At 44.7% G+C, this 16,660-nt stretch overlaps 1 protein-coding gene across 7 annotated transcripts in view; it reads left to right on the forward strand.

The window, feature by feature from the left end:
* Window positions 1-15,842, forward strand: part of SNX27 (sorting nexin 27) — a 60,426-nt gene extending 44,584 nt beyond the window's left edge. For all 7 annotated transcript variants that reach the window (XM_019739999.3, XM_074319076.2, XM_074319075.2 and 4 more), the window contains 6 exons: window positions 2,197-2,360; window positions 7,643-7,732; window positions 13,799-13,948; window positions 14,236-14,364; window positions 14,770-14,829; window positions 15,648-15,842. In XM_019739999.3, the coding sequence (XP_019595558.1) occupies window positions 2,197-2,360; window positions 7,643-7,732; window positions 13,799-13,948; window positions 14,236-14,364; window positions 14,770-14,829; window positions 15,648-15,695 (641 nt within the window). In that variant the 3' untranslated portion in view covers window positions 15,696-15,842. The remainder of the gene's footprint in view (window positions 1-2,196; window positions 2,361-7,642; window positions 7,733-13,798; window positions 13,949-14,235; window positions 14,365-14,769; window positions 14,830-15,647) is intronic.
* The last annotated feature ends 818 nt before the right edge of the window (window positions 15,843-16,660 follow it).

Genomic DNA, 16,660 nt, shown 5'->3' on the forward strand with positions numbered 1-16,660 from the left:
CTGCCTGGGGCCACTTGATATGAACTACAAAGTGATCTGCAGATGGTTGCTAACTGTGCTATGCTTGGAGGTCCCTGGAAGAGGCTAAGCTGTGAACTGAGGCTGGCTGCCGCTAGTGCCAGGCTTGGGGCTGCTAAGCAAGAGATATGGGGCATGCTGATGCCAGATGCTGCTTGTCTGGGGTTTGTGAACCTTTAAGAGATTTTAGGAAAGTCTGTAACATGAGCCAAGACAGGCTGTTTGTATGGAAAAGCCACTGGAAGTGGCTTAGGTGGGCTCTCAAGCTGGGTGGGGTGGGGTTTCAGGGAATCACCAGGGTGGGGTGAACAATGTCAGCCACGTTGATGGAGACTCAGATATGGCGCCTGCCTGCATGTGCACACTGGGAGTGGGGAGAGCTCAACAAAAGAACAGTGCTTCTGCCAGCACTTCTGTCTGGCAGAAAGCTGCCCCCCAAAGCCCTCATCCTGATGCCAGACAATTCAGTTCCTCCCCGTATGTCCCTGGCGCCTTGCGAGCTCCTACTCCTGCACTGGAGCTCAGAGTGAGTGAGTCTGTCAGCGAGTAAGTCTGTGTGCAGGCCCTGTAAGAGGAGAGTCTGGGAGTATAGCTGCCATCCATCTCACTCAGCCACCATCCCTCTAGTTTTCACAGCCAGAAGTTGTGGAGATTTCTCTTCCCGGCACTGGAACCCTGGGCTAGGGAGCAGCTTCATGGGGAGTTGGGATCCCCTGCTCCTCAGAGGCGACCTCCACAGCTAAGATATCCCTCCCGATTTTTAACAGTTACACATGGATGTGGTACCCCTATGATGCAAATGCTGGTACACTTCATGTTGTACCTTCAGTGTCTCTGACTCTCCTACCACTCTCCATGTGGCTTCTTCTGTATGTTCTTAGTTGTTCAGCTAGACTTCAGGGGGTTTTCAGTGATGATTGTTCTGAGTTTAGTTGTAATTTGGAAGTGGTCGTGGGAGGAGGCAAGCACAGCGTTTACCTACTCCTCCATCTTGAGAGGAAGCCAAGAATAGCTTTTTGTTTTAGGAGGTAGAAAGAGATAAATTGCTTAAAGGCCATTGCTTTAATGCCCGTCTTTAAGGTTCTTTGTAAATAAATATCCTCTTTCTAGGAAATTCTATTGCATGATGACAGGAAGCTTCTCTTACATATTATTTTGTAACAGCTAGGGGTGGTGGTCTCATTGGTTCATTAAGACCACAAAGGGGAGGAAGTCTAAGTGCTTGCTCTGAAGGACATAGATTTCCTATGGCTTATGGGTCCTTTCCACGTCATATGTAATACACAGGGCTAAGGCCAGAAATTACAGATAATATTGACTGCTCAGGCCTTCCTCATGCCAGAAAGGGGGAGATTTGGTAGGTTGGGATTGCCTTGCCGTCCCAGGTCAAGTAGGACAACTTGGATTCCCCCTGAAGCAGCTATCTCTATTCTTCCCAACTCCCTACAGTCTAAACTGGGCAGATATAAATGTTACAAAGGATTGCTAGGGAACCAGGACACTTGGATTCTAATCTTACCCTTTTTCCTAAGCTTTAGTTAATAAATAAAATGTGAAATATTAAATCTGTCTTTTGCGGTGCTGTAAAACCAAGTAAACATCAAGGAAAGAAAACTGAGTCTTTCAAAAAAAAAAAAAACAATGCGCAAATCAAAGTGGTATTGTTTTATTCTGCTTGTGTATTGTTAGAAGAGGAAGTCACATTACTCAGAAGACACTTTGAACTTTGATAAATGTCTCGATTGGGGGTGGGGTGGAAGAGCCTTCAGCTATTAACAATAGAAGCAGTTCATCGAAAATTGCCACATGAGGGACTCTGAATGCCCCGTAGCTGGGCAAGAGGTGAGGCTTGCTTTAAAGAACCTTAGTGGACATCGCTGTTACTTACCAGAAAATGGACCAGCTATTTTGAGCTTGTAGTAGGTGCTGTCATTCAGGTGATAGAGTTCAGTCAGTTCGAGGCCCGACTGGCCAGAGTCCTAGTTAGAAGGGAGAGATTTGGCCAAATGGTGATTTTGTGATCCCACGGCAGAGCTCCTGGATGGACCTACGCAGATGTGCTGGTTAGTGATAACCTACCTTTTGTGATCTGCTGGTTTACACATTACTTGCAGTTTACACTAGGAAAATTCCTTACATAGCTTTTCACTCTAGCTTTCTCTTTTGTCTTCTCTTTAGTACGTAAGCTGGCACCTAATGAATTTCCTCATAAACTGTACGTCCAGAATTACACATCAGCTGTGCCAGGCACCTGCCTGACCATTCGAAAGTGGCTTTTTACGACAGAAGAAGAAATCCTCTTAAATGACAATGACCTCGCTGTTACCTACTTCTTTCATCAGGTGGGTAAATCGATCTTCCTGGAAAGGCCTGATTTCTTTGTTTGTATGGAGTGGGTTATTCGCCAATTCACTATGAATCCTTCGGTAACCTGCTTTGCCTCTTGGATCATAGTTAAATTTGTAAAATGTTCTGTCTCATTTCACAAAAGATAAATAAGTTTAAGAAGTGACGATGTCCTAGAGCTTAAATATATTTGTTAATATATTTTTAAACAACAGAAAATGAGCATTATGGCTGTGAACCTTTTCAGAAAATTTTCATCAAAATCTTACATACATAAAATTGAAATAGTTCTATACAGGTTATTATGAAAAATATTAGTCGCCCCCACTTATTTTCATCTCCCTCCTTAGGCAACCACTTCCACCTCTTTTAGCTTTGTTTTTTGTTTTGTTTTGTTTTATATTTATTTCCATGTCTCTATTAGAAATTGGTTATATTGCTCCTACTTGATTTTTCAGATTCGGGCAATATCTGTTCACTTCCCACCATAGAAGATGAGACTTTGGCTCTGTTTCATCCTCCATTCCCAGTAATACCTATACCTTTTCATCTCTCTCATCTTCTTAATACAGGCAAATTATAATATTTGTTAAATCCATATTCAGTGTTTATATTATGACTCTATAAATCATAGATTTATAGCAGAGCCATATAGTGAATACTATCTTTAGTCTTGTACTTCCTTTTAAATATTTTTTTAAAGATTTTATTGGGGAAGGGGAACAGGACTTTATTGGGGGGAACAGTATATTTCCAGGACTTTTTTTTGGGAAACAGTAGTGTATTTTCCCCAGGACTCATCAGCTCCATCCAAGTCAAGTTGTTCTCCTTTCAGTCTTAGTTGTGGAGGGCGCTGCTCAGCTCCAGGTCCATTCGCTGTTGTTAGTTGCAGGGGGTGCAGCCCACCATCCCTTGCAGGAGTCGAACCAGCAACCTTGTAGTTGAGAGCCCGCGCTCAACTGAGCCATCTGGCCACCAGGGAACTCAGTGGCAGCTCATTGACTTCATTCTAGTTGCGGAGGGCGCAGCTTGCTGGCCCATGTGGGAATCGAACCGGCAGCCCTGTTGCCCAGAGCTCGCGCTCTAACCAACTAAGCCACCCGTCCGCCCCCCTTTTAAACATTTTTAACTCATTTGATAATACTATACAGTATCCTATTACTATTATAATTAGGTTTTTGTTAAATTTACAGTTTAACTGAAGAAGAATCACCATTTTTATTAAATGTAATATTCCCAACAAAGTGCATAATGTTTCTATTTATTCAACTCCTCCTTTGTTTCCCCAAATAAAGTTCTGTAGTTTTATGTTTCACGTATGCCCCTTAAATTAATTCCTAAGTGTTTTATACTTTTATTACAATTATGAATGGAACATTTTTCCTTGTATTGGTGAAATGGAAGAATCATTAGCTAGGAGTCAGAATGTCTGGTTCAAGTCCACGCCCTGCATTGGGTAAATCCTTAGCACTGCTTTGCTGAGCTCTGTACTGATTGTGTAAATGGAATCACACAGTATTTGTCCTTTTGTGACTGGCTTATTTCACTTAGCATACTGTCCTCAAGGCTCAACCACGTGGTAGCATATGACAGGATTTCTTTCCTTTTTAGGGTAAAATAATAGTATCTCATTGTATGTGTATATCACATTTTGTTTATCTAGTCATCTGTGGATGGACATTTGGGTTTCTTCTACCTCTTGGCTGTCATGAATAATGCTGTTATGAACATGGGAGTGTAACTATCTCTTCAAAATCCTACTTTTAATATACCCAGAATTGGGATTGCTGGATCATATGGTAATTCTATTTATAAATTTTTGAGGACCCGCCATACAATTTTCCATAACAGCTGCATCATTTTACATTCCCAAAATGGCAGAAGAGCTCAAATGATTTCTTGATTGACTATAACAATTGGGCCATTTGGAAAATAATATTAAATTTTTTCCCTTAATTTTAGTTATGTTTGTATCATATATTGATGGTGGGACTAGCTAATATATTTCAATTCCAAGATGCCGTCCATTGTAAGATGCACTATTTTTCGTACTGCTAAGAAAGAGAAAAGAGCTACTAATTAAACTGACACATAATTGATTGTAAGATGCATCCCAGTTTTAGAGATGTGAAAAAATGTGCACCTTAGAATTGATGAAATATTAGATACTGATGATAATGAGCTTTTTCCCTAAAATTAATAAGGTTGAAATTCATAGTAGGATATATTTCAAGTCTGGCTAAACCTGGCAGACTGAACACTTATGTAATCTGCTCCTTCCTGAAGGCTCACTAAAATAATAGTAATGGAAATTTAAAAGGCATAAACCTGCAAGAACAAAGAACAGGAGAGGAGATAACAGCCGATGAGAACTGTCAACAGTTTTTACCAGATAAATACTTGAATGAAGCGAGAGGAGTTTGGTGTTTGGTTATTGTGGAAGAATTGGTGAGAGTCACATGGAGGGCCGGCCCGGTGGCTCAGGTGGATGGAGTTCCGCCCTCCTAAGGCCGAGGTCGCTGGTTCGATTCCCACGTGGGCCAGTGAGCTGCGCCCTCTACAGCTAGGATTGTGAACAACGGCTCTCCCTGGAGCTGGGCTGCGTGAGCAGCTGGAGGTTGGCATGAGCTGCCATGGGCTGCTTTGTGCTGCCGTGGGCTACTGTGTGCCGCCATGAGTGGCCGGTGGCCATCGTGAGTGGCTGGCAGCTGGCGAGAGCTGCTGTGAGCAGCCAACCCATGACTGGCGACCAACTGCCTCAGCTGGGGGTGGGGGGCAAGGCCCATAACACCTGCATGGGCCAGGGAGCTGTGTCCTACACAACTAGACTGAGAAACAACGGCTTGAACCAGAGTGGTGGTGGGGGGGGAGGCAGAGAAAGGGGGGAAAAAGAGTCATATGGAAAGTTACAAACAAAAACGAGAGGCAGTTACCATCAGGAAAAAGCTTATACAAGAAAGGAAGTCATAGTATATAGTACATGAGTTAGTTGTGAACAGTATTTATTTACATGCTTGTCATAATGTATTGATTATAATAATACTGAATATTGATTTAATTTTTATTGAGAGGCTGGAGGAAGAAGAGGTAGGAGTGCTTGGCTGGTATAGGAAAGCTAAGACAGTATTTTTAACACAGGAAGTCAACATTGTCTAAAATCGCTAAGTTTGGAATTACTAGTGTAAACATGACATAGCGAATTATGGAAGGAATATATTCTAAGAAACTGCTGACAGTGATTAAAATTAGTTGCTTCTGTGGAATGAGGCTGTGGGAGCAGAAGACTGCTGTTTTTATTAGGAGCCTTTTAGTAATACTTGTAATTTTTTAAAACTATGTACATGTTTTACTTTAACAAGAACAATTTCAATTAAGAAAAAGAGGACTCTACTTGATGATATCTATGTTTTCCACTCAGGGCTAGTCAAGCAGTATAATCTTGATTAGAAATGAGAGGAGGAGAGAAGGTTTTTACTGCCCCAGTAGCTCACTTAGAGTGGCTGCAGTAGATGTTCATTCTGACCCACCTCTGCCCTGGGGAAATGTTCATCAAATATTTAAGTGCTATTCAGAGTCGAAGCCAATCTAGGTATTGGGGATGCGAACGAAATAAATAACAGCATTTTTATTTGCTCATCAGAAAACTCTTTTCCCTTAGCTAAGTAATACTTTGTTACGTAGGAAACTGAATAGATAGAACAGTATTTGTTTGTTTGCTTTCCTTCTTCTCTCCTGGCTTTCCAATAATTGGTTTAAATTTGGTCTGGGGCAGCCAAGTCTTTCGATGATAAATAATGAAGTCTTCAGGTTCCCAGGTCATTGTGTGGCCATTCTTACTGCGCATGTCCTCTGCATACGAGCCTCTGTGCCAAGAGAGCCCTGGTTTGTACGGTTATGACTGAGGTGGAGTAGGTGGTCCCAGGCAGGACTTAACAGCTAAACAATGCCAATAGCAATGATACAGTAACAACTATTTATCTATACTTTACAAAACTCTTAACACCTGTTGTCTCATTTTGTTGTCTGCCTGTAAGATGAGTATCAGTCTTGTTTTACAGACTGAGAGGGCTTAAGTGACTCACTAACGTGCACACTCGTAGGGCCAGCGCTAGAAGGTGAACTGGTCTTTTGACTTCAATCCTAAACTCATTCTGTTATGCAACTATTTTCCCTTAAAAGACTGTGGGGAACGATTGCTGCTACCTTAAGGAAGTCGGCAGTTCACGTCATCCCCGGCCTGGTGCCTGTGTAGAGTTGTCCTGGCAGGAACTCCCTGAGGTTAGGTTCTGAGTGCCAGGGCCCTGGAGAAATGATTTGTTCCTTTTTTCCTCCCAATGATCAGTGTCCCCTTCCTTTAGATTTTAATTTTTTTCTTGGGGTGCAGTGAGGTTGGGAAGAGGGTGCATATTTCATATAGCTGAACCAGGACTCATTTAGAATTAGCGGATTATGTCTGGATCAGGTCCCATTGGGGATTTTTGCCGTTCATGGTCTGAGATTTATCACTTCCTCTCCTCCCATTGCTACCACCCTAGCTTAAGGCCTTGTTTCATTCCGTGCTTCAAATACCACAACATCGTCGGTCTCCCTTTGTTCCCTCCTTCGCTTAATTCATACGGCACTCATACAAATCGATCTTCTTTTTTTTAAAACAAAATAATAAAATTGTATTGCTTATTTTAGCCCCCTACTGTCCGGAAGGCTAAATTCCTGTGCCCGCTTTTTAGGATCCTCCCTAATCTGTTAACCTACCCCTCTAGCATTATCTTCCATTGTCCCCCACCATGCACCCTTTTACTTAAACCGGGCACCTCTGTCTCCTAATTGTATTTAAGCTCAAACCCATTCCTGTTTCCTGACATCCAGCCAAGGCTTCCTTGAGAACTGCAACCAGCAGCGAGCTCTCCTGTTCCACTGCGTGTGTCACTGTCTATACCACACAGTTTGGCTGCTCCGCTGTTACCTTCACTACAGTATTAGATGCTGTCTTTTAGTGTCTTCTAATTGTTTCCCATGTATACATTAACAAGAATTTAAATCTCTTAACCTGAGAAACCAGATTCCTCACGTGCCTAGAACATCCTGGAGCCCATACCAGACACTTCATAAATGCTACCTATTCCCATAAATGTGTCCTTGTGGCCGAGTTCACTGGGGACGATGATGGTCCACGTGGAAGAGTTCTTCAGACGGTGAAATCGTGCCTCTGTTTTTATCACGAAGGTACTTGACGTTGATTTTTACATTCCTTTCTTCCCTGCCCTTGTTTTGGTGTCAGGCTGTCGATGATGTGAAGAAAGGTTACATCAAAGCAGAGGAAAAGTCCTACCAATTACAGAAGCTGTATGAACAAAGGAAAATGGTCATGGTAAGTTTACGTCCCCATCATCTCTCTATGAAATGCTGCTTCTTATCTCTTAAACCTGTTGTTCCAGTCAGTTTTGAAATTGTTGCCGCCTGGTCAGTGGCTTAACTAATTTTAGAAAAGGAGCGGGGATACAGACCTTGGTGTAAAAAGTCCACTGTTTTCCTCCACGTAGCGCACACAGAGATTATTTTGCTCTCTATAGGTATATAACTTTATTATTAATAACCAAATGGAATTTTTTTTGATAGAAAAAGTTCTAAAACCAAAGATGTGCAAAACGTTTAACATGATTAAAATTCCGTAAGAATTGATATTTAGGTTTTTAACATTAGAAATTATTTTAGTTGTGATCTGGCAGTAGCAAAATCATTTGTTTTTGCAGTTTCGACCTCTGCAGTTGCTTAAACATTTATTAACACTTTTGATTAGTATGATATCTTGGAGCTGTACTGTTCAGTTCGATAGCTACTAGCCTCATGTGGCTGTTTAAATTTAATTTTAAATTTATTTAAATTAAATAAAATTTAAAATTCATTCCCTCAGATGCTCTAGCCACATAGCAGATGCTTACTAGCCACATGTGAGTACTAGCTATGGTATTGGACAGCTAGGATAGGACGTTTTCATCATCACAGGAAGTTCTGTTAGAGAGGGCTGCCTAGAATATTCCTTAAATGTCTCAAAATTAGTTTTCAATTTGTATCTGCCATAAATACAAGATGGAAATTGTCAGAAATAAAATGTGTAAAGAACACTTACAGAACTTCCACTCATAGCATTTTAAAATTTCTTTCTTGGCAAATTCACACGTAGTTGAAATTTTTCCAATTATAATTTTTCATGATTTCACACTAGGCAGTAATTGCATTGGTAATAATTTTATAGATCACTTGAATTTCTTTGTACCTTCTGTGCACTTCTTATGAGGGAATGTTCATCCATCTAAATTAATTGGGTTGAAATAAGAATACGCAAGTCAACCATTGAACTCAGCCATGGTCTTACGTCTAGCTGGGACAGTTATATTATCACTTATATGATGAAAAGGAAGAAATCGCTTTGCCTTAGAAAATTGCCAAAGATCAGAGAACCATCTACGAATGTTGTGCATAGCAACAGGCTGACATAAGCAACACACAGTATTTTAAACAGAAAAAGTGTATTAACTTGGCAGAATTTCGGTTAAGGGCATTTTACTATATGGGAGACAGGATTTTAAAACTCAGCTTCCACCTGTCCTTTGAGACACTGGCGTTGTCTTCCATATGTTACTGCACGATTCTGACCAGCACATTCGCAGCTTCTTGGTGAAAAGAGCCCAATACTGTGGGGCCATCGGCATCTGCAGCGGTTCTCTACCTGGGCCGGAGCCACCAGAAGCAAAGTGATTTCCCAGTGGCCTCTGGTAACACCACGACAGACGGAACATGTGTTGGGTGTTTGCACTTGCAGTACCCAGACACGCTCTCTTCCGTGTACGCATGCAACCAAAACTACTTGCCGAGCACCAAGTGTGTGCTAGGCACACACAGTGCAAGGTGCTGGAGACACAAATAGGTTTGTGTTCTTCTGTGGCAAAATACAGAAAGTCGGAACTTAACAAGCAGCGTGATCTCTTGTGAAATCATTTTCAGACTCAAATTTGTATCCTGTAGTCACCCAGGTGAGAATGTTGAGTGCAGTTGGTACATTGATACGTTTCCCCATGGGTCATTCAAATTGAGTGTAAAATGGGCTTAAACTTTTATGGAATTCTATTGTCTTGAAAACCTAATGCCAACATACAAGTGTGTACTAACCTTATGATACTACAGATTTTAAAGAAAATCCTACCAAAGTTTGAAATTTATTCAAGTGTAATTTCATATATTCAAGTATTAGTGTTCAAAGACACCAGCTTACTCAGTGGTCAGCACATTGAAACTTCCATCTCCGTGGACCCTTCAGAGCCATACGTCTTGACACCATTCTCTGTAGCAACTCGGTATGGTTAGTGGGCCTAACATTAGGTCCATCAGTACAGTTAGTTGCCAAATCACTGTGAGAACTTCAGCAATTCAACAAGCTTCTCAGTTCTACTTTCTTTTCTGTCAAGTAGGATGTTCAGATTGCCAACTATCAAGTAGAACCTTGACAGAATACTCCAGCGTTCCTGGTAGCTAAATAAGCTCTGTGTTCAGTCCCCGTGTCCTCCAGATACAGAGGACAGCACATATCTTTGACATCGGTATAAGACCCAGTGTGATCAAAAATGGTTTTGTTTTCTACTTATTTTACAGTTAGATTGAATCTCAGATTTGGATGGTTGAGAATCCAATCATCCTAGAGAGATTTGGTCTTTTCCTTTTTTTCCTTTTTTTTTTTTTTTCACTCTCACATAAACAGTAGACATTTGGAACTCATGTTTTCCTTATGTTGCAGTGGCCTGACTTTGCCATTGTTAAACTGACAAATAAGAAATTTCCATGTTAGTGTTTCTCAACATTATTTTTGGTGATTTCACACAAGGCAGTAAATGTGAAAGTTGGTGTTTCTCAGAGTGTGGTCCTAGCTCACCTGTGGGAATCACAGTGCAGGTGTCTGCACCCACCTCACATTTACTAAGCCGGAATCCCTGGGGGAGGATGTAGGCATTTTTGTAACGATTTTTCACAGAAGCACCCTGATGATTCTGAAATTCCAGGTGCTTCAGCGTCACTGCTGTGGGGTTTGGCAGAGTTCGCTCCTAAGGTTCCTCGCAAGCCCTTATTTCTGGTTTAGACCTGGTTTGACCCTCGGCAGGGTGTTTGAGAGAACAGCGAGTTCCCCAGAATGGACCTCACCCACTCGCCGAAGTGTTCTGGTGTTAAGTACTGAGTCTGCTAGTAACTGTCCTATTTCTGTAGTTACCTGTCGTGCTAAGTATTGAACAGTCACAGACTGTCCCATGCGGTACGTTTCCTCTTCTCAGCCTGATGGGGGCCGGCACCTACGTGGTGTGTGTCAGGGAGATAATTGGGATACATATTGAAGTACTCAGTATTTAACATGGAAGGAAAATGGACAGGATAATTTTGTGTTTCAAATATATAGCTACACACCGTTACATAAATCTGTTTGAAAACAAAAATTCACTTTGGAAATTGTGGACGTAGGTAAGACTTTCTTCAATGTTTCTTCTCTTTACGCTTTGTGCAAATCCAGGAATGGAGATATGCCCACTTAAAGCTGAGAAATACTACCTGACCCGAGACTCTCTGAAAACCTTAGGTTTCCTCATTGCAACTTTACTGCTGTCGTTTCACCAGGGCCACAGGTGCCCTTCGTTTTCACTCAGGTTATTTTTAGAACCTATGCCATTAGGAAGTCCTCTGAAGGTCCTTTGCTTTCAGGGACTACATTCCTGAATCTGGAGGGATAAATCAGCTTTTTGATTCAAGGGGGAGGACACGTACTATGTGCCTGGGGTTGCTGGGGACACTGTATGTACAGTCTCATTTCCTCCTTATGACAGCCATGCAGGTGTCACCCCCACTTTGCAGAGCAGGGCAGAGTTGGAGAGATGAAGACTCTTACCTGAGATCAGAAGTTAGATGAGGATTTGAACCATTTCTGTCTGGCTCCAAAGCATATGTTTTTCTCTACATCAGAGCTGAGAGGGTGGCAGCAGTGTTCTCTGTTTCCAGATGGCACAGGGGAAGTCCCCAGAGAAGAGTGACTTACACAAGATCACAAACCGAGTTCAAGATCAGCGCAGCTCCACGTCTCTTCCAATGTCTTTTCCTAATCCCTCCCTTGTCTGCATGTTTCTCGCGTTTACAAAAATCTATATAGTCAGACTCGCAACTAGGAATGTGGCAGGACAGGCCCTAGTAGTGGTGCCTCTCAAAGAACAGCGCGTGGCAGGTGTGTTGTGCGGAAGCCATTGTTGTTGAAGGACACGCGCAGGACTAGTGTCAAGGCAGCGAGCCACCCAGCGGCCTTGGCAGAGGTCTTGAGCCTCTGAGCAGAGCTGGCTGCTTATTGAGCACGTGGAAAGTCCCCGGTGACAGCCAGGGTGCCGCGGACCGAGTGCTGGAGGCCTGGCTGCGGGGCCCTCTTCTTTTCCTCCTAACATTTTATTGCAGAAATGTCCCAATACATGGAGAAGTTGAAAGGACAGCGCGTTTAGCCCCCGCGTGCCCATTACCCAGCTTCAGCACCTTTCCGCTTCCTGCCGTTCATCTGTCTCACGCACGTGCTTGTTTCCCCTGGAGTTTTAAAAAGTCATTTCCATATATGTCATTCTACAGGGCCTTCGGGAGAGAGAAAATAGTTGAGCCCTCTGGCCAAGGGTCACAGAGCCTTTAAAGTGATTTTGTAAGCTATCATTTGTGGCGTACCCACCGCACACTAAATGCTCTGCTGAGTCCTGGGATGCCTGCGAATGGCTGTGACGTAGGTCCTGTTAGTTCAGGTAACTTGCCCAACACTCAGGAAGTGACGGGCCAGGATCCAAGCCCAGGCTCTTGATCTCCCTCTGCCTCCTGTCCGGAGCTTTGCTTCTTGTCATAACCTCGAAGAGTTCTCTTTTATGAGTACACGTATATCACTGTCATGTTTACCAAAGCGTAGTGGCTAGAGGTGTCAGTGTGCTGATGGTGCTAACAGCAGGGCCAGGCAGTGTCCCGTGTGTCACTGCTACAGGGAGGCTGTGACGGGGGTGGAGCGGGGTGACAGAGGGAAGGGGAAATGAGAAGAACAAGGATGCAGTGACACATGGTGGCACTTGTGAATGGCCCCGCCCCTGTGTTCTTGCTGCACTTGTGCAATGTCCCCCGTTGAAGTTGCTAGTATTTTACCTGAGGAGAAATAAATCCAACATGGGGAAAGGAGCGTGTGGTGGGGTTCTTTGTTTATTTTTCACGTGGGCCCTTAGTTAAGTCTTTCCAGACAGTAGCCGGTGGCAGTAGCAACGATCTTCGGTGCCGTGCATTGGGACCAGAGCCACAGGTTGCCTGGGGTCCGTGTCGCGCCTCTGTCCCTTCTTCTCTCTTGGTCGGGCAGCTGTCCAGTGTCTCCTAATGCCCCTGCCCATCTCATTACGTCACTGGGCTGTGGTGCCTTTGTCTCCCGCCAACGCTCCGCACAGCTGCTCAGTGTGCCCTGTTCTTCCTGTGTGACATGCAGCTGGGCCCACGGCTCTTTGCTTGTTCCCAGGCCGTCTCTGGGTAGGTCCATGAGTCTTTTTTCTTTTTTAATCATCTTTTCCCTATTTCTCTTCTGTTCTCCTTCCCACATGTCTTCTTTTACTCTCTCCTCTCAACTTAAAATACTGAGTTGAGTGAGAGAGGCCAGCTGTAATTATAGAGAAGGGACACAGCTGAGTTAGACTCCATAGTTCGCAGACCTCTCTGGTGGTAGCGTTGTACCTGTGAGGGTCATATATGTCACTTGATTTGGGTCCAGATGCTTTTTCATGAGACCCAGGGGGTAGTGGGGCTGATTTGGGGACTAGTTGGTGACAGAAAAAAGATCCATGACCAACAAATTAAACCAGGCTTCTCATCCTGGTTGTGCCACTTATGTGGCCTTCGGCAGTTCTCATATTACTCTGCGTTTCTGTGAAATGACTAGCTTTTAAAGTCTCTTTCAGCTTAGACATGATAGGAGTGTGAGATTTGGGGTAGCTGAGCCCTCATCGCTGAGCTCATTGTAACTTGATTGGAGAAGAGATGGGGTGAAGTCTTTGCCCCCTTTCCTGAATTACAAGGATAGCTTCGATTCCCAGCCCTGAGGTACAGTGAAGATGGAGGGCCAAAGTGGCCTTGTGCGTTCCCGTCTAGCCCCAGGAGTCCTGCTTACAGTGTCTCTTCTAGCTTCCTTTGTGTGTCTTTCTTTAAGCAGAGAAAGGGGGTGAGGTTGAAGGTTGGAAGTGGGATAAAAGATCGTCTCAGAGTCCTGTCCCACCTTAGGGCTGGGCCTGAGACCAGAGGCAGGGTCCCCAGGCTGCTGGTGAGAGGGGTCTCTGAGTTCCGGTGCCATGTCAGTAGCTCCGCGGAGGCTGTTCCACAGTAACACCGGGTTCCCTTCCTGTTTGTTCTCCAGTACCTCAACATGCTAAGAACGTGTGAGGGCTACAATGAAATCCTCTTCCCCCACTGTGCCTGCGACTCCAGGAGGAAGGGGCACGTCATCACAGCCATCAGCATCACGCACTTTAAACTGCACGCCTGCACTGAAGACGGACAGCTGGAGGTGAGGACGGGCGGGCTGGGGCTGGGCCCCCCACGGGGTCCTGGGGTTCTCACTCATGTGCTGTGTTTTGGTTCCCACTGGGGTGCGGTGCTGGACTGAAGTGCGACTGTTCCGACTGGGGTGGACCTGGCACTGCATCCACACTCATCCTCACCGCCCTCACGCGGCCCCTTATGCTGTCAATGATGTGGACGTCGCCACTCGTTTCTCTCCTGCGCCTGGTTCAGAACCATCTCTCCTGAGCCCCCAGCACTCTCACTCGTCCTTTCTTGCTTTCGGTTGTTCAGAACCAGGTCATAGCGTTTGAATGGGACGAGATGCAGCGATGGGATACAGATGAGGAAGGAATGGCCTTCTGCTTTGAATATGCCCGAGGAGAGAAGAAACCGCGATGGGTTAAAATCTTCACACCATATGTGAGTGCTAGACGGAGAAGCGTGCTTGGGGAAAGCAGATTGGCGTCAAGTTCTTCTTAAACTAAATAAATGCCTGAGAGGAGGGAGCTGCAGAGGCAGCGTGGTGTTGAGATCTGAACCTGGCTGCAGTCGGGGCCCAGGTCTTCCTGTCTTTCCTTGGGGCCGGACTAGGATGGCAGCGTCCCAGCCCGCTTGACGCACAGTCACCACTAGACGGAGCCAGAGTGTCGTAGATGAGCCGTGGTGGTGGTGGTGATGGGGGTGGGGGCGGTGTCTCTGGGCAGAGCAGGTTAGGAAGGTTGGGTGACAGAGGGCAGGAGCTCAGTGGTTTGGCCCTGTGGTGCCTGGTCTTGAGAAGTCACTGAGCGTTGCTAGGTTTTGTTTTGTTTTGTTTTGTTTTTTCAGTTCAATTACATGCATGAATGCTTCGAGAGGGTGTTCTGTGAGCTCAAGTGGAGAAAAGAGGTAATTCTAAACAACCTTGAGTTGACTGTTGCACCTTTGTTTGTTTACAATGTCCAGGCCTCTGGCCAAATCCCTGGGACCCTCACCTCCGTCTCTGTCTCTCTGGGACCGCTCACCCCGTAGGAGTCAGGACACTGCTGGGGGTGCTGGGTGGACTGGACAAAGCCCTGCCCCGTCCCGTCTGCATGTGGCCATCGGCTGTATGCTCAGCCCTCTCGTGACTTCGTGGACCCTCCATTGCCTGTTTTTACCAAGTCACCCTCCAATCTGTTCCTGACCCAGCAGGGCAGCTGTCACAACAGTCTGTACAGGCTAATGAGGAACGTGTATGTGTGGGAAGGGGTTTGCTCCTGCTTTGCTATCTCTATATGCCGGTGCTGGAGCAGAATCTGGGAGATTCTGAGTAATTAGCTACTTATGGTCAAAGAAAATGTTTCCGAGGTTTAGCAGGTAAAGGCAGGAATGTGGAAGTAGATATTCTTGGTACAGTAGGGAGAGGTTGGGCTTCGGACACAAGGGCTAGATTCTCTCCCGGCTTTTCTTCCTCTGATTTCGTACAGACCAGCCTCCCTGGAGCTCAGTTTTCTCATCTTTTCATATATGTGTAAAACAGGAAGGCTGAGCCAGATAATTAATCTCTAAGGTCCCTTCTGGCTCTAAAAGGCTGCGATTCTAGGTGGGAGGTTCTATCAGGGAAGGTCCAGTTAGAGCGAGTCATTGGGTCCTACACCGTCCGTTTCTGTTTGAGGGCTGGTCTCAGGCGCGGGAGACGTGGACACCGGGGCTTGCCAATAACTCTTCTCTTCTTTTCCTTCCAGAACATTTTCCAGATGGCGAGGTCACAGCAGAGGGACATGGCCACCTAGCCTTTCCTTCTCCCCTTCCCTTCTCTTCACCTTCATCCTCTTACCCCTTTCGTCTCCCATGCCAGACAGAGTAACCATTAACACAAAAGAGAAAAAGGAAAAAAGTCATTATATTCAGAAGCCCTAAACTAAATATTATTAATAATCCCTCTGAATTTCGTGTCTCTGGAATTGAGCTGGTAGAAAACAACAGGTTGGTCAGCACGAGGAGTCACTGAGTTAAGACAGGAAAAGAGATAAGCCCAACCAAGTCGCCAAAGGTCTCTGCGTCCTTTCACCCGGGCCTCACACCAACAGACTCTCCTTCCTTGTACTATATTTTTAAAACTGGAACTATGAACTCCATCCATTTGCACTGTTCAGACATATATATATATGTATGTAAAAATTATATATACACAAATTAGCTGCACGTATATACATATATATATTTCTTTTTAAATTTCATATTGATGGCAGTACCTTTTTTAGCTTGTGTTTTTACACACCTTTCACTAGAATTCATGACTTCTCTCTTGCTCTCTTTATTTTGAAACAAACTTTAAAAAGGAAAAAAAAAATATTTTACAGGGAAAATACCTCTCCTCGTGAAGGACTCGAAAAGTTTACAACCTGCTTGGGTTTTTTTGCCCCTTTTTTGTATTGAGTGAAGATTCTGGCTCATGGGTTACCACAGAGTCTGAGGAGCAAGGAGCATAGTTTCTTTATCTTCCAAGAGGCTGTTGGGGAGGAGAAAGAGGCGTGTTTCTGAAGGGCTGCAAGGCCACGGGCTGCAGGCGAGTCTGAAGCCGTGGTGCGGCCTCCTGATTCCGAGACAGTTTCCGGGTCATCTCTCTCCCAGTCGTGGCTTTCTAGCCGCGTTCCACATCTTCCTGCTTCTCCAGGGCCTGGATGCCTTCCCTCAGCCAGCCTGGAATGTGGGGAGGATGGGCCCAGGAGGTCGATGCCACAGGAACCGGAAACAC

Source organism: Rhinolophus sinicus, chromosome 7, assembly GCF_057876585.1.
Source record: "Rhinolophus sinicus isolate RSI-liver-muscle chromosome 7, RSI-T2T, whole genome shotgun sequence".
NCBI lineage: Eukaryota > Metazoa > Chordata > Mammalia > Chiroptera > Rhinolophidae > Rhinolophus > Rhinolophus sinicus.